The sequence below is a fragment of the Sminthopsis crassicaudata genome, chromosome 4 (assembly GCF_048593235.1).
Source record: "Sminthopsis crassicaudata isolate SCR6 chromosome 4, ASM4859323v1, whole genome shotgun sequence".
Classification (NCBI taxonomy): Eukaryota; Metazoa; Chordata; class Mammalia; order Dasyuromorphia; family Dasyuridae; genus Sminthopsis; species Sminthopsis crassicaudata.
In genome coordinates, this window is record NC_133620.1 from 143,687,357 (window position 1) to 143,709,174 (window position 21,818).

Genomic DNA, 21,818 nt, shown 5'->3' on the forward strand with positions numbered 1-21,818 from the left:
GAAGGTGAGATCTTATCTGGAATAAAAGAAAACCCAGGGGATCCAGGAGATAGAAATGGACATAGAGAGTATTCCATATGTGGAGGGGATGAGAACTGAAAATTGCTGACTAGAGATTGAAAATCTTGTGTGAGGCACAGCAAGAAGGCCAGGGTTACTGAATGAGATATAGGAGGGAGAAGAAGGAAATAAGTTAAAAGATTAGAAATTTGGAGTTATAAAGATAAAGAACTATGGAGTTATATACAAATATAAACATACAAATATAAGCTTTTAAAAATTATTATTATTATTATTATTATTATTATTGTTATTTGCTGAGGCAATTGGGGTTAAGTGACTTGCCCAGGGTCACACAGCTAGAAAGTGTTAAGTGTCTGAGGACAGATTTGAACTGAGGTACTCTTGACTTTGGGGCTGGTGCTTTATCTACTGTGCCACCTAGCTGCCCTAAAAATTATTTTGATAAGTATAAAATAACAAGGATGTAATGCTTGTAGTCATATAACAAAATTTTGTTATATGAATTATTACAAATTTAATTTAAGACACAGTACTTTACCAAGCTTGAATAATCATAGAATATAACACTGTGATTCTGTACTTGTAATATTGGTCTGTTTTTATTGACAACCAAGCTCCCCATGTCTTCTTCAATAGGATTCATAACAGTATTATTTACTATATCCAAGGGTTGTATAAATATTTCTGCAGAATACTAATTTTTAAGAAGCCATTAATGCAGCAGATTTTAATAAGCAGCAATTCTTTTTATCAATAATCATTTTATGAGTACCTCCATTCTGTTAAGGAAATTGTTTAATGTTCAGTGACAAATAATATTTTTGGGAGAGTAATATTCTTATTCAGCAAATGTTTATTGAGTTACCTACCACTTTCAAAGGATTATGTTGCCAGGAGGATGCAATGATGAACAACATGGTCCTTGATTTCAAGGAGTTTGTATTTTAGCTAGTGAGAAAAGATGAATTGATAAAGAACTAGAGCTTGAAGTAGAATATAAATGCATAGGGGACATGCTCTAGACCTGCAGAAATAAGAAATCATGTCTTCAAAGAGTTCATAATCTAGCTAGGAAGGTGACAAGAAAACAAATTATAAACACAAGATGGAATGTGGGAAAAAATGCTATAAGAGAGATATAAAGCAAGTACTGTGGGAATTCAGGCAAAGGAGATAACACTTTCAGCTGGAGGTAAAAGGAAAGAATTCTGTATTGAGTCAGAAAATGTAAGTTTACATCATAAACTCTATCAGTAGATAGTTTCTTTTTGGTAATATAAGTAAAATAAGATCTGAAATATCATTAGACTAAATAATCTTTAAGATTCCTTCCATCTAAATCCACTGAGACTAGAGAGAGGACTCTAATGTTATTCCATCAGATTCAGGCCTCTTCAGTATTTTTTCAGTGACTTGGTTGAAGACACAGCTGGCATGCTTAACAAACTGACAGATAAAATGAACTGAGATGGATAACAACTTTGATCAAATCAGGATCCAAAAAGGTTGTAATGAAAGACCAAATCAAATAATTGTACTGCAGTTCAACTCAAGAAATCAATTTCATAAATACAAAATTAGAGAGATGTGGCTAGGCTGTAGGGAATAAGATTTAAAGGTACCTGAAAGTATGTTTACATTATATTAAAAAATATAGATAGTTAACTCTGTGGAGATACTGAGCTCTGTGCTAATCAGCCCACACCTGCAATATAATGCTTAATTCTGGAAATAGCATACACTAAAAATAACTGATATCTGTATCATATTTTTTAAGTTTGTGAAGCATAAATAAATTATATATTTAAATAAATAATTTCAATGAGTCTCAATCCTTTGAGACAAAGCTACAAGTATTATTTTATATTTTTTTACTTCTTAATATAAAAATCCATACTGTTTTCTGCTGCCTAAGTATTATGAAATCTTAGATTCCAAAGGGACATCAAAAATAATATGGTCCTGTATTCTACTTGAGAAAGTAATATCCCTGCAAAGAGGCCATCTAGCCTTTGCTAGAACAACTCCATTAGGGAATTTCACGAATCCAGAGGTCTGAAAAGTTAAGTGACTTGCTCATTTTCACACAACTAATAAGTATCAGAGCCATCATTTGAACTCAGATCTTACTGATTCTCAGTTCAGCACACAATCTACCATGCCATATTAATCCTCATTTTGAAAGGAACCCTAACAAGCTGAAGTATACAGAAAAGATGTCCAAGATGGTAAGGGAATTCAAAAAGATGTTATATGGAGAACAATTGAAAAATGTGAGATTGCTTAATCTGGAAAGAAACCACTAAGTGACATCTGTCTTCAGATGACCCTGTGATGTGGAAAAGGTAATATTTCATTCTATGAAGTCCCAAAGGACAGAATTAAGGCCAGTTATAGAAGGTAGGCAAGGGCTTAAATATGAAGGATCTTCCCAACAATTAGAACTCTCCAAAAATATAATGAGCTATACTGTGAAATACTAATATTCTATATCAATGGAATTGCTTAAGCAAAGGCTAGATGCCTTCTTTTCAAAGATGTTCATCTATCAAGTAAAATATAGGAATATACTATTTCTGAGGTCCCTTTGAAATCTAAGATTCCATGACCTTTAAATGAATCAGGCAGCAAAAGATAGTATAGATTTTCATACTAAGAAGTAAACAGGATAAATATGTATACATATATTGGATTTAACATATATTTTAACATATTTAACATGTATTGGATAACCTGCCATCTAGGGAAGGGGATGAGGGGAAAGAGGGGAAAATTTGGAACACAAGGTTTTGCAAAAATCAATGTTGTAAATTACCTATCCATATGTTTTATAAATAAAAAGCTTAAAATAAAAAGGAAGAAGAAGTAAACAGGAATAAGCAGGGCAGTTAGAAGACTGTTGAAATAAATTTTCATGGTTAAGAGGTAATGAGGGTCTTATCTAGTGGCAGTAGTAATAGAAAGGACACAGAGAGAATCTGTAGGACTGACTCGATGTGAAAAATGAGAGATGGGCGACTCAAATATGATTCTAAGTGTCCAGTCCTAGGTGACTGGAGGGAGGGTAGGAAGGAATAAAAGAAGAGTCATTGGAGGCAAAGAGTGAACAATTACCTGTAAGGAACATCAAGCTTGAGGTGCAATTGAAATATCAAGTCTATTAAGCATGCAATTAGAATTAGAAGTCTTTGGGTTTCAAAGAAAGGTAAAAAGTTTGGGATAAGGATTTGGAAGTAATCAGCATAGAGGTGGTATGAAATTTTAGGCATAGATGAGATTTTTAGTGTTTTTTTGTTTTTGTTTTTGTTTTGCTGAGACAATTGGGGTCAAGTGACTTGCCCAGGGTCACACAGCTAGAAAGCATTAAGTGTCTGAGATCAAATTTGAACTCAGGTCCTCCTGACTTCAGGGCTGGTGCTCTATCCACTTCGCCAGCTAGCTGCCCCATAGATGGGATTTTTTTTAAAAAGGAGCAGAGAGACTATGTAAAAAGACTTGACCTTTTGTGGTATTTTGGCCTACTTTGCCAGTTTGGTAAAGTCTATGGACTCCTCAGAAAATATTTTTAAATTGATAAAATGAAACACATAAGATTACAAATAGGATTTTAGTGATAATGAAATATTAACAAAATAGATTTAAAACAAGTGCATAGATCCCAGGTTAAGAACCCTGATTTAGAGAAAGGACTAACAGTAACAGAATTTTGAGAAAAGAAACAAATTAGGGGTAAGGAGTTAGCCATTAAAAAGGAGGTAATTTTTTTTTTTCTATTTCACTGATATGTTTTTTTCTTTCTTAGAATATGATGAGCCTCCACATAGCAAGGCAGGACAAGACATAGTTTTGCAGCTGCCTACAGATTGGTTGACTTTGGATGGCCGAGAAAGCACAGATGACCATGCAATCATTAAATATGAATGGACTTTGCAGCAAGGTGACTCATCATTGGATATGAAGGTAATATAGATTGTATGAATGTAGTTCCTGGCCAAATTCGAATCCTGGTATTGTTTAGTCTGTTTACACTGCCTCTTATTGTCATTTTTATTCTGGTTAAAGTCAACAAAAGCAGATATAAAATTCACCTAATAAAATTAGCATGTTTTACACAAGATTAACTTTTGTACTAATTAAGCAATAATTTAGGAAATTTGCTTTTCTAAAAATAGGAGCATTCTCTATCAGCTATTATAGTATTCAGTCCTAAGGAAACAAAGAAAGTTTCTGCCCTAAGTATCTCCATTGGAAGATCTGTTTTTCCTTTGATCTTCTCATTTAAGAAAAATGCAGCCTCTCACCAATCTTGCTTCTGCCTTTACAGAAAACTCTTGCCAAAGAGTCACTAAGCAAACTTAAAAGCAACATCTAGTAGTCCAACTCAGTTATTTTATAATTAGGAAAACAGTCCTAAGACTGAAAGGACAAAATCATTTGACCGAGTCAATTGCAACAAGACAATTTGAATAAATATAATTCTAACTATTGCATGGTTATTTATAATCCCAAGAAATGCAGGAGATATCATGAATACAAGAAAGCTAGGACATTCTCCAGGGACTAAACCCAGCAAAATCTAAAGTATCACATTTTAAAGCAGGAGTGGAAAGAATTTTATCCAATTCCCCTTAATTTTCAGATAAAGGTATTTGAGGTCCAAAGAAAGTAAATGACTTATTCACACTACAGGGCTACAATTTGAGTCTGGGCTCTATTTCTCCAAATCCAGTGCTCTTTATTAAATAATCTGAATAAGAGATTCTCCCTGTTAAGCTATATTAAATATCAGGTTAAAAAAAAAAAAAAAGTAGGGCTTTATCAATCCCTTCTGATTCTGGTCAAGAGTTTCCTTGAAAATCAAACGACTCCTGCCATGCCCTTATGTGACTCTTCGGGTAAAGCCTGATGGGATGCTATTAAGCATTGTTTTCCATAATATAGAGGATTTAGAGAGGCTTTTACTAAAGTAGGTTAGGGGCATGTAAATATCCATAGGGCTAAAGGGAATAGTTCTTTCATCAGAGATTCTTCAGAAAATGCGTTCTTTGAAGAGCACTATGTTAAAAATTATAAGATGAAAACCTCATTTAATGATGGAGTAAGTGGGAGCCCTTTCTCTTGAATCATTATAAATGTTGGATGAATCCTGGAAACTTCTGATCAGAGTCGAGCCCCCTTTGCCAAAAAATAGCACTGATCTATAGACAGCATTCTATGTCAACTTTACTGGTTCCCAGCAAATGCCAAACTGGCTAGCCATGTAGAGAATAAATTATACTTAATTCAGTCAACTCTACTTTTCTCAACAAAAGCTATATAAGGGGAATTCATAATTAATGATACTGATGTAACAATTAAGTGACTACTCCCTTAGTGCTAACTTCAGGGTCTAGTCTCTAAGCAATTAGATTCTTGAGGTTCAAAGTAGAACATCAGTGTACTCTTATCCCTCAGTTCTCTCATATATGTGATGTAATATCACACAGTCTTGTGGACCTTAATGGGTAAATAATCCAATTCTTCAACAGATTCTCCTAGAAATAGCCAAGAAGATTTACTTTCTTTCAGGCATGAATTTGGCTAGCGATATGACACCAGAAACCATTCTTCTCTTCAACTACTCATAGTGCCATGGGAAACAACCACCAAAATAGAATCTCTCCCAATTGATGTGAAATCTATGTTTTGGATGAGTATCAAATCTACCATTCAATACTATACCATTTTTTAAAAATATATACATTTTTTCTTACGTTCTTGCCATATTAGAATACTACTATTCTCTGATCTGTTTCTTGCCTTTCACATTTCTACATGTTGACTCACCATCTCTTAAGCATAAAAATCATTTCCTCTGCATCTTTTCCCACCTCCCATTTTTTCCTAATCAAAACCTTTTCATCTTTTAAGGCCCAGATTAAATGAAGCCTTTTCAATGAAGCTTGCCTTTACCCTCCCAGTCAAAAGTAATTTCTACCTTCTCAGATTATTTTTTTTATAAAACATCATTCTTCATATACTTTTAATTCTATTCTGCATATTGTTATTTTATTATGTATATCCTATCTTCTCTGTGCTCTTTGAAGATAAACTTTATTTCTCACATATCTTATCATCATCCCCTGATATAGTACCTTAAACATAGTAGTTGTCCAATAAATGAATAAATATTTATTTGCTGAAAGTGTGTTATAGGAAAGGAAAGGCAGGATCATATAGGGTCCAACAACTATCTATTTGGTGTAGCATGCAAAGTCCTGAACTAGACACTTGGCAGATACAAAACTGAGTTAAGAAGTGATGATTTAGTAAAGAAAATAAGATAGGCATATCAGTGAAAGTTCCCATTATTACATAATAAGCATATGAGAATTACAAAACAAAATGTCATATGAGTCAAGCTTGAAGGAAAGGGTGTTATCAACCAGAGGCAACACAAAAGATTTCCTGGAGGAGATGGCTTTACAGGATCAACAATTCAATTAATGAAAAAGGAAAGAGAGGACATTTATAAAACGCTCCTAACAAAGGCATGGAAACAATATTCAAGGGACTAAAAAATTTTCCAATCTGAGGAGAGTATGGTGTATAAGGACAGAACTGAGATAAGACTGCTGTAGAAGAGCACAAAGTGCTAGACAAAGGAATTTTAACTTTACTTGGTGGGTAGTAGAATCCATTATCACTCCTCTCCTTTCTTTTTCATATTTTACCTCATACTTAAGAAAATTTAGGTTATCTAGCATGATTTCTCTCTATCCAATTTTATACCTCAAATCCCTTCAACATAATTCCTCATTCTTTTCTTCTTTTCTTCAGCTTGTGAGAAGGAAAAAGGAAGTAAAAGTGAAAGGCAATTCTTCAAGTTCTACTTTTACTCTTATCCTTTATTTTTTCTTCTGGCAGTTTTCCCTATCCCCTTCAATCATATTTTCCCTCTCCCTCTGCTCCCTCCCCCTCTTCTTCTCTCTTTTCCTTTCCTGCCTCACCCTCTCCCTTATCTTCTCCCTCTCCTTATCCCTCTCCCTCTCTTTCTCTCTCCCTTCTTCTTTTTCTCCCTTCCTTCCCTTTCCCCCTCAAAATATGTTCTGTCTCTTCTCCATTTCACAAACTCAAGAGACAGAGAGGGAAGTTCAGAGAAACAGAAAAACAAAGAGACAGAGAAACCCTTCATAATCAGAGTAAGATTTTGTTTGTTTACATGGCTTAAATTGGGAATTATGTGCATAAAGTATCTTATCCTTTCTCCTAACTTGATGTTGATTTATATCCCTGTTCTAAATTAATGAGGGTTGGGGTATAAAGCAGTTGATTCAGAAATTACTCCTTTGTCAATAACAAATCATTTCTTCTCCACAAAGATAAAGACAATTTCATTTTCTATGAAGTCCTTTGGACTTCACCATGTTTGTTGCTTTCCATTTCTCTTCTTAAAGAACTTTATTCATTATTCAGATGAAAGAATTTATTTACAAAGGGTTAGCTTCTTGTTGATTTGATTTGTTTTGTTTTTTTCTAAGCCTTCCTTCACAATGCAGTTACTTCATAGCAAAATCTCATTCATTTAGTTTTGAAAGCTTCTCAAGTCTTTCACAGATTTCCTCTACTTCTTCATCCAGTGTTACAGAGATTGGCATCTGAATTGCAATTATTCACAATAATTTTTTTCTTATGCTCATCTGGATCAATACAAGGGAAGGTAACTAAGTGTCCTATAAAATGATGGGTTTTTGTTTTTTTTGATGCCTTTGGGCACAAGATAAAAACATCTCCATCAACTTCTTTATTCACTTCCCCATGAGAACTTTTAAATGGTATTTCTATTAATTGTAACTTATTTTCATCTTCACTTATAGTGGAAATGCCACTCACTGAGGTTCTTAGTCTTTTTTGTTCTTGGCAAGCTAGTGAAGCCCATGGATCTATTTTCAGAATGTTTTAAAACAAAAAAATATTATATTTATGTATCATAAAATACATAAGACTACAAAAGAAACTCATTATATTTAAATATCACTATCAAAAAATATTTTAAATTCACAGATCTTAGGTTCTAAACTCCTGATAGCATTCCATTGGTAACTAGACAGAGATTTCACATGTAGTGTACCACCAGTTGGATGAATAAATAGGGACAATCTAAAAATATCCTCTCCTGTTCCCTCTCTCTGCCTCCTTTTCTGACACTCTGCTACCATCACTGTGGAAGTACAGAACAGAAGTACATTTCGTATTTTTGTTTGTTTTATAGGATGTTATCAGCCCATAACCAACTTGTTGGCAAGTAGCCTAGCCATTCTTAGCCAGAGCAGGTACAGTTTGTTACTGGAACTGTACTTAAAATTCTTTTTATAATGATTCAGTTTGTATTCAGACACATCAGTTTCTTCTCTGAGTATGAATAGTATTTTTCATCATTAAGTCCTTCAGATTAATCATAAATCATTGTGCTGCTAAGAACAGTAAAGTCATTTACAGCTGGTCATCTCAGAATATTTTTACTACTTTGTATACATGTACTTAAAATTCTTTCAGGCTGGTGCAACCTGCTAGGGCTTATATTAACTGATACAGACTTTGAGAACCCAGAGCTGTCTCTATATAATGCTGAGATTTCCGATCTGCTTCTTAATGGAGGCATAAGGATATGAGCTGGGGCCAAAAGATTCCAGATGAAGGGGAGATATACCTGCTATACCACTTAACAGTAACACTTACCAAGCTCTGAAGAAATGTACTCTGGAAAATTAGGAGCAGCTTGTGGAAGGGTGGGGGGAATGAAAGAAACCTTCGCTCCAAGACCCAACTAAAACAATCTAATCCCTTCCCTGAGGTGGACACTAACATGTCTTTGAGAATCCATCTCCTTCGAGGGAAAGTTATGAAGTTCAAGTGAGAATGCATATAAAGTGCTTTACAAGGTTCAAAGGGAAGTATATAAATGTCACTTTTTATTGCTACAAATAATATTAAGTGAAATAGTGAATACATATGTAGTTTTACAAAGGTATAACCATATTCTTCACTTTAACTTTCTTGATCTTTTGTTGGGAGCCTTATTCCTATCCCTGATTCAGATTTGGGCAGTTTCCATCTTCAGGTGAAGAATGCTAGCCTAACCTAAGCCCAGTGCTATAGCAGAAGAAGCTTGACTTGAGTCAAAAATAGATTCAAAACTTGAGCAAATTTAATCTTTATTCACCTCCATTCGCTTTTGTAACATGAAAAAAAGTTAGAATAAAGCAACAATGTAATACAATGGAAAGAGTTCTGGGCCTAGATCAGGAAGTCCTGAGCAAATTTAATCTTTATTCACCTCCATTTGCTTTTGTAACATGAAAAAAAGTTAGAATAAAGCAACGATGTAATACAATGGAAAAAGTTCTGGGCCTGGATCAGGAAGACCTGAGTTCTAATTCAGCCTCAGACACTGACTAGCTGTGTGATCTGGACAATCTGCCTCAGTTTCCTTTTGTGTAAAATCAAGATAATAATAGCATTTACCCCTCAGAGTTATTGAGATCATAATTAACTTAACATACTACCTGGTACATACTCTATATATGTTAGCCATCCTTACTGCTATTATCACTATCATTATTAGAACCTAAGGAATCCTTAACTTAAGGTCTGTGAAATTTGGAGATTTTAAATATTTTGATAGTATTTTGATATGATTAATTTCCTTTGCAATCCTATATATTTTATTTTATGCATTGAAAAATATTTTTCTTACTCAGGTTCCATCGCTTTCACCAGACTGCCACAGGGATCAATAACACTAAAAAAAAAAAAAAAAAGGATTGAGAACCTCAAAACCATAAAATTTGTCTGTTTCCTTCAAGCTGTAAAATTCTCTGACCCTAAATTTTAAACAGCTGTGACATCTTAAAGTTCTATAAAAGCCTGATGCTTAAAGTCAGCCCTGCATTCAGAATTGACTCCCTTTCTCTTCAGTTTTCAAATTTTACACCCCTTCTGTTATCTTTTCCCCACGTTCAAATTCTGGGAACCTTAGCCATCCCTTTTATTAGTATTTCTATATTTCTTGGGGCTCAAGCTTTCTTTACTTACCTATTTTCTCAAGTACCTCCTCTTTTCCCACTCCACCATCCCCACTGCAAACTTTTTAAACGTTTTTTAGATTTTTTTTAAAGATCACTTTGCAGTTATACAATGTCTAAAACACTTTAAACATAGTTTAACAATTCACAACTCCAGTAACAGGAAGGGAAGAATTATTTCATCACATAGGAATAATACACTTCTTGAGGGAAATCGATTTACTGCTAAGTAACAGAAGTTTCGGGTAATCATTGCTCCTGCCATTCTTTTGTTAACTTATTTGCTGTACATAAACATGGAAAGAAAGAAACCATTCTTTAAATGTACCTTAAATCTAGTGTTACCTGACACCTGGTTTTTCCCACAAGATAAAAGTGACTTAAATATAATTGAACCCCTGCATTGAGGGCCAAGTTTACATAAAGAGCTTCTATTTAATTGTAGCTGGCAATTTTGAAGTAAGAAAATGTCCTTTCTTTAATTTAGTCTAGTCTGTAATTATTCAGATGAAAATGACTGGCTTCTCAGGTTGCTGCTTACACATCAGGATCATTGAACTATATGATAGGTAACTTTTTAAAAATCATAGTATCAAAGTTTTCCATACACTTTAACTTCAGTCTAATGATAAATATGTTTAGGGAAACACTTGGATTTGAGAAGGGGATAGGATTTAGGGGGAGGGGTAGAAATCATTGTTTTATCTCATACATACTTAACAAATGTTTTCAAGAATTTGGCAAAGTGTTTTTTAGAATTTTACTTTAAATGTATACCAAAAAAATCCCATTGATTTTACTACACAATAATAATGAGGAGGGACTGGATGATTAGACCTGTGATTTCATTGGTATAGATAGATAATTCAGTGGGGAAACTCTCTGCTAATTTAATCAACTTCTGTTCTGCTATGCCTAGAACACTCAAAGGTGACTTGCCCTGAATCTGCTCTGCCTAGGACACTCAAAAGTGACTTGCCCTGAATCAGATAGCCAGTACATGTCAAAGACTGCCCTTACTTTCCTCATTTATAAAAATAGGGGAAATAAAAACTATAGCACCTTGTGCAAATCAACTAAAATAACGTGTCAACTAGCATTTATTAAGCACTGGTGCTAGTCACCATACTAAGAACTGGGAATATAAATACAAGATGAAAGAAAGATTATCTCTTTCCTATAGAAGTTTACATTTTAATGGAGGAAGACTATACATAAAATGAAACTGAGGGTTTCATGGTCAAGTGGAGGGTGAGAAGAGATTGGGGAATGAATGTACCTGTTGGGAGGGAGTGCACCTTGTAGAGAAAATCTAGACTGTGTTGTAGCCTACAGGGGAATGAGATATAGCTCCTTAAATGAGAGAAGTTATCCAATCAGAGGGAAAGGCCAAGGAGTAGAAGGCACTTCCACTGTGTGAATTCCAGGATGAAAAATAAAATCTCTCTATAAAAATCTATAGTACAGAACAGCGTGGGGAAGAATAGATCGAACCCATTTTTCACTGTGCAGCTATTCAATTTTCCTGGTAGTGTTTATTGAGCAAAAATAATGATTCTACTATTAGTGAAAATAAAAGGAAAAAAAACCTTTCCTAGAATCAATCATCTCTGCATTCTTGTGTGTTTGTGTGTGTGTTTGTAAGGATTATCTTTTGGGTTCTATTAATTTACTTATCTTTCTTTCCCTTCTGGGAAATTTTTTTTAAATCATCTTTTAATTATAGGTTATGAAATCTGGTATATTAGGTCCCTTACTGATGGGGTCAGGGTAACAATTCCTAGTTCGAAATAAATATGTAGCAAATTCACAATGGCCCTTCTCTTTGGCAAAAATCAGGTTTATTTAGGAGAGGAGGTTACAGACAAAAATAAGAGATAAACTAGGGACCAGGAGTGGCAAATAAGAAATAAAGTTGGGGGAGCATATAGTTAGAGTAACAGGTGTTAGCTAGAGTAAGGATAAAGATGCTGTTATGGAGAAAGAAGGCATTATGAGGAGAAAGAGAAAGAGTAGGTTTAGTCCTGAAAAGAATTTAGCACAGATCTTCATCATAACTAGATCTTTTATAGTGGAAATGTAACCTTGGGGGTGGGGGGTTTCTCAGGGAGACCTGAGAAATAAAAGGGAAAACTGAGAGGGAAGGGTCAGGATCAAATGGAATGTACCTGGCAGATCAGGTCCCTAGACCTGTCTCAAAGATATTCTAATTGGGACAGCTAGGTGGCAAAGTGGATAGAGCACCAGCCCTGAAGTCAGGAGGACCCGAGTTCAAATCTTATCTCGGATACTTAACATTTTCTAGCTGTATGATCCTGGGCAAGTCACTTAATCCCAATTGCTTCAGGAAAAAAAAAAAAAAAAAAAGGTATGCTAATCAGTACCTCAAAAGGTTGTTTGAAGATACCCAGAGGTTGGGGGGGGATGAACAATTGGAGTTGATAAAAAGTTCCTTCCTAGATAGTGTGGGAATTGTGTATTAATAGCTTCCTGACAGGGGAAGAATAAGTCAATCACTTACCTTGTTCATATATATATATGTATGTATATTTTTTTCTTCCTGTTTTCCATATAAACTTTGCTGTGGATATTGTCTTATGAAGTACAGTAGCGATATTGTGATTGATATTTTATTATCTATATATATTAACCAGGGAAGTATTGACATTTTTACTTCTTTTCTTGACTTATACAGGCAATCTCTGTCCATTTGTTGAGTTTTAACTTGATTTTTGTCAAAAATCTTTTTAAATTTTCCTCATAAGTCTTCAATTTGTCTGAAATAGTTTAATGCCCCATTCTTGGAAGCATTTTGTCATTACTATAAATCTCTTTATCGATTTCTCTTGGTTTTGTTTGACAGTTTATAAGAACACATTTTTGTGAGTGTGAATTTATCTTATATCTTCCTATTTGTTAAAGTAATTTATTACTTTGAGTTGTTTGAATATTTTGGGTATCTGGACATAAAATCATGCTAACCAAAAATAAAAATATTTTAACTTCTAAATTGCTAATATTCAATCCTTTTCTTTTGTCATACCTTATAGGGATTGGTTAACATTTCTAAAACTATGACAAATTTAAAAAAAGTAGTAACATTATACAACCCTCAGTTAATCTATTCCAAACATGTCAAATACTAGGGATGCTAAGAAAGGCACAATAACTCTTAAGAGTTCACATCCTAATGGGACAGACAACATTTCATTAATTATATATATAAAACATATTTATAGCATAGATGGAAGAGGAACTAATGCAAGAAGGATTGAAATAACTTTTCCTATTTCTCCATCTTATAATCAAATGTTTTGTGTGTGTGTATGCATATAATTTGAGAAAACCTTACTTGATCAAATGTGCTTTCCACAAACAATATATAGTGAATCCTAATTTTTAACCAATAACATGACTTTCTTTTTATTGAAGAATTCAGTCTACTTATTTAGTTTTATGACTGTTAAATTTCTTTCTTTTACTATTCTTTGTTAAATTATCATTATTCAGTTTACCAGATTGATATAAACTTACTTATATTGTTTACTAACAAATTTAATTAGATCATGGTAACAAAGTTCTTTTGTTTTATGTTTTGCAAATTTCTCTGGACTCCCAGTTCTTCAAAGGCAGGGGAATTTGCTTTAGGACTATCCTGCCCTGGGGGCAGCTAGGTGGTAGCTAGAGTGCTGGGCTTGGAGTCAGAAAGATTTATCCAGTTTAGCCCCAGACACTTACTAACTGCATGACTCTGGGCAAATCTCTGTCTCAGTTTCCTGATCTGTAAAATGAGCTGGAAAAGGAATGGCAAACCATTCTGGGATCCTTGCTGAGTAACTCCAAATAAGAAATCCAAAATTACAAAGAGCTAGACATGACTGAAAATCACCTGAGTAAAATTTTACCCTGTCTCCCCTTCATCCTTTTAAAAGAAAGTTTTTAATTATGACACACTTCTGAAATATTTAATGATTTAACATTATTCTAAAGGTTCTCAAAATTAATTAATAACTGATTTGTCTCTATTTGAGAGGTATAAGTTGTTTTTAAGTATTTAATTTTAGGGCTTACAAGTTTAAGGTTGCTTAAAAACTTTCTTTATGTATATCTGCTCTTTACATACTTTTCCAAGTCCATATGCTTTATAGATGGCTCATCTCTTACCTCATTCATCACATGAAGCTTTGCTAGAAAAAAGTTTTGTTCTCATTCTCATTAATTTTGGACCCATCATATTCTATTTAATTCCTCTGTGTGGTCCTATGTGGAAGCTAAATCCATTCTTTTTACTATGTCACGACTTGCTACTATAGAGTAAGAGTTATCACAATGATACAATGATAGTTGGCCTAGGAAGTTTAATTTTTAATATTTCCAGATTGTAGCTATATAAATTGTTTCTAGCATATATTGCTACTCTTTTTATAATTTGGGGGAAAATTTTCCTGAAATTGAAATATAATACTTAATTTTTTTGTTTTTTTTTTAATTTCCTGAGATGACAGTAAGCCCAAAGTTATTGATGATATTAACAATGGCTGGAAATTATCAAGTGCTTTAAGATTTGCAATGTAAACATCTAATTTGATCCTTACAAGTCTATGATGTAGGTAGTATTTTACAGATAACTAACATGAGACTCAAAAAGGTTTCTTTGTCATGATTATACCATAAGGACATGTCTAAGATGAAACTTGAGCTCAATTCTTCTGGACTCCAACTCCAGCATTCTATACTTTATATTCTGCAGTCTGCCATTAAAATTTGCATAATTTATAATCATTTCAATAACTGAATAACTTTGTGAACTCATTTCTCCACTTAACCTCTGTTATCTGAAATTCGGGGTTTTTTTCTGTAATAACTCTGGTTTTAGTAGCTTCCATTGATTTTTTTAATGTTTTGCTTATAATTTCTATATATACAACTTTTTTATCCTTTATTCTCAATCTTTAACTGTAGCTTTACTTCCTCTTCTGTTTAAAAAAAACTCTACATGTTCTTTTATTTTAGTGCTGGTATTGATTCTTGCTTAAATATTTAAATTTGTTATTTATCTGATTGAGGATGAATTTCAGAATATCCTGAATTGTATCTTTTTTCTACTTTTATTGCTTCAAATAGTATAGCTGTATATTTGCATAATGATAAAGATATTAATTGCTCATGGGCCATGTCAATATAATTTTAAAAATTTTACTACCTAGCAATTTATTCACTGAAATGGTAGCCAAAGTGCTAAGAGATTACTTTTGAGTGCTAGAAAAAAAAACTGTGAAATTTATCTGGAATAACAAAAGGTCAAGATTATTGAGGAAAAAAAAGTAAAAAGAGAATGTCCATGAGAAAAAAAAAAAAAAAAGAGATCTAGCAGTGCCAGATCTCAAACTATTCTACAAAGTAATGATCATCTCTATGTTAGCACTTGGTTAAGAAAAATAGAAAAATCAATCAGTTTTTAAAATTTAGGTACAAGCATAAAGAAGCAAAGAATTATTTCCAGTTTATCCTTTATATGCCTTGTTTGTACGCATTAATTTGCATTTTGTCTCCCCAAATAGAATGTGAGTAGTGAGGTAGCAAGGACTTCACTCTTGCATTTCTTTGTATACCCAATGCCTGCCTTATAAAAAGTCATTAATAAATGTTTATTTACTGACTGACAGACCAACTTATTAATTTTTCAACCACTAGAGTAAGGTTTCACTATTCAACAAAAATTTCTATAGTGCTGTAGAAATTGTTTAAACAAATATTTCATACTATATAACAATAAACTCCAAATGGATGCGTGGTGTAGATATAAAAGGTCTGATTCTAAGCAAATTAGAGGACAGTGGAGAGAGATATTTTGATAATTATGAATAGGGAAAGAGTTTTTGACCAAACAAAGAATAAAGAAGATCACAACAGACAAAATGGGCAATTTGATTATATAAAATTGTTTTGTGAGGCAGTTGGGGTTGTGATTTGCTCAGGGTCACACAGCTAGTGTCAAATATCTGAGGTCAAATTTTATCTCAGATCTGCTTGACTCCAAGACTAGTTCAATGCATCATGTAGTTTCCTCTTGATTATATAATAATTGAAATGCTTTTGCCCAAGAAGAATCAATTACAGTTAAAATTAGAAGGGAAATAGTGAAATGGAGGAGTACAGGGGAAGAGAAGGGAGATTTTCAGGAAGTTTCTCTGATAAAGGTTTGATCTCTAATGTCTATTAGGAATCGATTCAAATATAAAAGAACAAAAGCTATGTAAAAGGATATGAACTGGCAGTTCTAGAGGAAAAGAAAAAATCTAAGCTATAATTCAAGTCTTGTGGGGGAAATGTGGTCTAAATCATTAATAATAAGAAAAATGCAAATTAAAACAACTTTGTTTCCATTTCATATTCATCATATTGACAAAAATGACAAAAAAGGAAATGACTAATGTGGAGGGATTGTGGGGAAAAAAAGCAAATCAATGCATTGTCAGTGGAGCCTATGAACTGGTTCAACCATTCTGGAAAGTAATTTGGAACTATGCCCCAAAAGTCCATAAATGTGTATATACTTTGACCCAGAAATACCATGACTCAGCTTTAACCTGAAAAAGATCAAAGATGAAGGAAACAAGACCCATATATATCATTATGTTTAGTGCAGCAATTTTTATGCTAGCAAAGAACAGGAAAATAAGATGCCCATCAACTGGGAAATAGCCAAACAAATTATGTCATATTAATGTAGTGGCATATTTTTGCACCATAAAAATGCCCAAGGAAATTTCAGAGAAACTTGGAAAGATTTTTTGAAATAATAATAATTTTTTTATTTTTCAGAATACATGCAAAGATAGTTTTTAATATTCACCCTTATAAACCTTGTGTTCCTAATTTTTCTCCCTTCCTCCTCCAACCTCAGACAGCAAGTAATCTAATATAGGTTAAACATGTGCAATTTTTCCAAATTTCTACATTTGTCGTGTTGTGCAAGAAAAATCAGATCAAAAGAGAAAAAAATGAGAAAGGAAAAAAATAATAATAATTTTTTAAAAAGTGAAAATACTATGTATCTATCCACATTAAATCTCCATAGTTCTTTCTCTGGATACTTTCTTTCCATCACAAGTCTATTGGAATTAACTTGAATCATTATCAAGTCCATCACAGTTGATCATTGTTGCTGTGTGCAGTGTTCTCTTGGTTTTACTCACTTCATTTAGCATCGATACATATAAGTCTTTCCAGGCTTTTCTGCACTCATTTCTTATAGAACAATAACATTCCATCACATTCATAAACTATAACTTATTCAGACATTCCCCAACTAATAGGCATTCACTCAGTTTCTACTTCCTTGTAACTACAAACATTTTTGCACATATGTATGCTTTTCCCTTTTTTATGATCTCTGGGATACAGACCCAGTAGAGACATTGCTGGATCAAAGGGTATGCAGAGTTTTATTATTGGGCACAGTGAAACTTGGAAAGATTTGTATGAACTAATGCAGAATGAAGTGAGCAGAAGAAGAACAATTTATTCAACAGTAACAACATTGTAAAAAAAAAATTTGTATTTAAGCCATAATTTTGAAAGGCTTAAAAATTGTTCAATGTAAAGACCAATCTGGACTCCAGAAGATAATGTAGCTGCTACCCACCTCCAGACAAAGAATGGATGGATGGACTAGAGTTGTGGAATATGATGTTTCAGATGTGACAACATGTGATTTGTTTTGCTTGATGATGATTATAACAAGAAAAAAATCATTTTAATTTTTTGATGGGGGAAGCTAGGGAAGAGGAGAGGAGTTAACGATAGATGGGATTATGAAAGAAGAAAATAAAGTATCACTGAATATGAGAAGAGATGGAAGTTCAGAGTGAGACATACAAGCAACAACTTTGAAACATGTTAAACTTTTTATCCATATTTTAAATATACCTGTATAAAAGAGAAATTAGCAGTTTCACATACAATCTTTTTCCTATTAATTTTATGTATAAAGGTTGACGTTTGTTATGCTTGTCAAGTTCAGAATAAATTTTTATTATAGATTTTTGTTTACAAAATATATGCATAGGCAATTTTTCAGCACTGACAATTACAAAACCTTTTGTTCCAACTTTTCTCCTCCTTCCCCCCACCTCTTCCCCCAGATGGCAGGTTGACCAATACATGTTAAATATGTTAAAGTATAAATTAAATACAATTTATGTATACATGTCCAAACAGTTATTTTGCTGTACAAAAAGAATCGGACTTTGAATTAGTGTGCAATTAGCCTGTAAAGGAAATCAGAAATGCAGGTGGACAAAGGTAGAGGGATTGGGAATTCTATGTAGTGGTTCATAGTCATCTCCCAGAGTTCTTTCACTGAGTGTATGTAGCTGGTTCAGTTCATTATTGCTCTATTGGAACTGATTTAGTTCATCTCGTTGTTGGAGAGGGCCACGTCCATCAGAATTGATCATTATATAGTGTTGTTGAAATATACAATGATCTCCTGGTCCTGCTCATTTCCCTCAGCATCAGTCCATGTAAGTCTCTCCAGGCCTTTCTGAAATGATCCTGTTGGTTATTTCTTACAGAACAATAATATTCCATAATATTCATATACCACAATTTATTCAGCCATTCTCCAATTGGTGGGCATCCAACAAGTTTCCAGTTTCTGGCCACTACAAAGAGGGCTGCCACAAACACAGAATAATAATTTTTTAAAAAGACTTTTGCAGATAATTTTCTATAGTATATGCCATCTATGTAGTCACATAGACTAGGATCTGTAGAAATTTTAAATTTCTCTATCTAGTAAGCTCTTGATTTAATAGGAAAAAACTCAGACTTAAAGGGTCTTCTTGAATAAAAAAATTTTCCTCCTCTACATTAAGTTCATATAAGTCAACACATTTCTATGGCCAAAGATTGGGGGGAAAACATCCTAGGAGGAAGATTGTGCAGATTTGTTCAGAGGTAGGAAAATGCCAGATGTACTGTGGGATAACACCTCACCTAATTAACTGGAAAATTGAATTTGTACAGGAAAATGAAAGGAGATAAAACAGAAAAATAAAAACTGGGCCTATGATGTATCCTTAGCCCGTTTCTATTTGTAGTTGATTCAACACTGAAACAATAATCTGATTAAGAGCACCATCCTGCTTTCACATCACTACAATCTGTGCAAGACATCTTGCCAAATCCAAAGCAAATCTTTCTTAGTGTATGTGTATATGCTTTCTTGTGGCTGCCCTGGTTCCCAGATTATCACTCATTACCCTCAGTTCTACTTTTGTACTCATCCTGATTTGTTTCCATTTTGTATTTTCAATTATACACCCTAAATTCCCTGCCACCACCCACATAGAAATCCTCAGCAAGCAAGGCCCAAAATTACTATCTAGGGAATAATCCACCCTATCTCACATCCACATACCAATCTATTCAACTAGGTCCAGAACCACCCAGTTTCCCACACAAAGCACAAACAGATACAATAAGAGTGACAATATTTCCAATACACTTCATATACAGAATGTTCCAAAAAGTCTCTGCATTAAAAGTTTATTTTAACTTAACTGAAGTTTAAAACTATATGAAGACTTTTGGAATAACCTATATTTAATGAAGTTCCAATCATAACACCAATGGCTATTTTGAGTCATAGATTTCTATAACTAGATAAAATCATAGATTTTATAATACATTTATAGAAAGATTCCATATTATATAGATTGTATATGTAAATATAAATATATATGTATATATGGTGAAGAATAATGGATTCTAGTATATCAATGAATATAAAACTGATAAACTAAAAGCTGATTTTTTTTTAAAACTAACCAAAGTATATAAATCATTAACTAAACTGATAGGGTATAAAAGGGATATAAATAAAATAAAGGAAAATAAAATAAATAGGAATAAATAAAAGGAAATAAAGTAAATTATTTAAAAATCACCATACCTTTTTATATGCCATCAAAACTAAAAGCCAAGGAAATCATGTCAATTTCCACAAAGATTAAAATATCCAAATTAACAGATAACAGAGAGCAGAAATCTTTCAGAAGAAATTAAGTAAACCACAAATAAACTGTCAAAGAAAATCACATGTTTTTAGTGAATTCTTTCAAAGGTTTAAAGAAAAATCAAGTACACATATAACTTATATTAGATTGCTTGCTGTCTTTGGGAGGGGAGAGATAAGGAAAGAAGGAAGAAAAAAAAATTGAAACTCAAAATCTTATGAAAGTAAATGTTGAAAACTCCCTTTACTTGTAATTGAGGGAAAAAATACTATTGAGTAAAAAAAGAAAGAAAGAAAGAAAGAAAGAACAACCAATATCTATTCAACAAAAATTATTCTCTAAAATAGAAGCAGAAGGCATGTTACCAATCTCCTTTTACAAGAATAACATCGTCTTGATACCCAAACTCTAGAGAGAACAAGAAAAGACTTACATGAACCAATGAAAAATAAAATAAGCAGACTAGGGGAACAATAAATGACTTCAACAATGAAAATGGAAGAAACAACAACCATAAAAAAGCTGAAATTGAATGTAGTGAAATGACAAAGAACAAGCTTAGCCTTAATGAAAAGATGTGAGAAGTTACCTTCCCTCTACTCTTTTGCTTCAGATGTAGAGGTTCGTTGGTATAGAACATTGCATATAACATCAGATATTTTTATGCACTGGCTGCTTGGCTATATGTATTTTCTCTTCTTCCTCTTTTTCTTTTATTAGCTTCTTTTAAAAAAACTATTTGTTTTAAGATCTTGGGTCTGAGGAGCAGAAAAGAGACTATATAAAAGATATAAGTTGATATAAAAATAATTTTCAAAAATATTTAAACTCTAAAAATACATAAGCACGAAAGATCCCTTCTTTTAACATTGTCAAAATCAAATTTAAAATCACAAGTTAATATTATTTGCAAAAGATGAACTCTAGAAGTTTTCTCAATACATTAACAAGTGTATCTCTCTTCATTAGTATTTAATACAGTTCTGAAAATTTTAGCTATGGCAATAAGACAAAAGAAAAAATACAGATTGAAAAACAAACTTTATGTAAAAAAATATTGGTTAATAAATAACTGCTAAGGAGCAGCTAGATGGCACAGTAGATAGAGCACTAGTCCTGGAGTCAAGAGACCTGAGTTAATTTCAGACTTGAAACACTTAACACTTTCTATGTGATCCTGGGCAAGTCACTTAACCCCAATTGCCTCATGAAAGAAAGAAAAGAAAAGAAAGAGAGAAAGAGGGAGGGAAGGAAGGAGGGAAGAAGAATGCTAAACCTATATGTATGAAAATATTTATAGCAGCTCTCAGGGCAAAGAATTGGAAATTGAGGGAATGTCCATAAATTTGGGAATAGCTGAATGAACTGTGGTATCTGATTATGATAGAATATTATTGTTCTATGGGAAATGATGAAGAGGATGTTCTCAAAAACCTGAAAATTCCTCCATGAACTCAAGCAAAGTGAAATGTACTGTGTACAAAGTAATAGCAATGTTGTGGGATGATCACTTGTGAATGATTTTGCTATTCTCAGCAATACAATGATCCATGACTACTCTGAAGGACTTAGACAATGAAAAATGCCATCTATACTCAAAGAAATAACTGATTGATCTGAATACAGATTGAGGCATTTTTTAAAATTTTTTTTTTCAAAAAAATTTTGGGGAGGAATCTAAGTTTTCTTTCACAACATAATTTCA

At 33.1% G+C, this 21,818-nt stretch overlaps 1 protein-coding gene across 2 annotated transcripts in view; it reads left to right on the plus strand.

The window, feature by feature from the left end:
* Positions 1 to 21,818, plus strand: part of LRP11 (LDL receptor related protein 11) — a 91,693-nt gene that overhangs the window by 22,715 nt on the left and 47,160 nt on the right. For both annotated transcript variants that reach the window (XM_074309570.1, XM_074309571.1), the window contains exon 2: positions 3,827 to 3,984. In XM_074309570.1, coding sequence (XP_074165671.1) covers positions 3,827 to 3,984 — 158 coding nt within the window. The remainder of the gene's footprint in view (positions 1 to 3,826; positions 3,985 to 21,818) is intronic.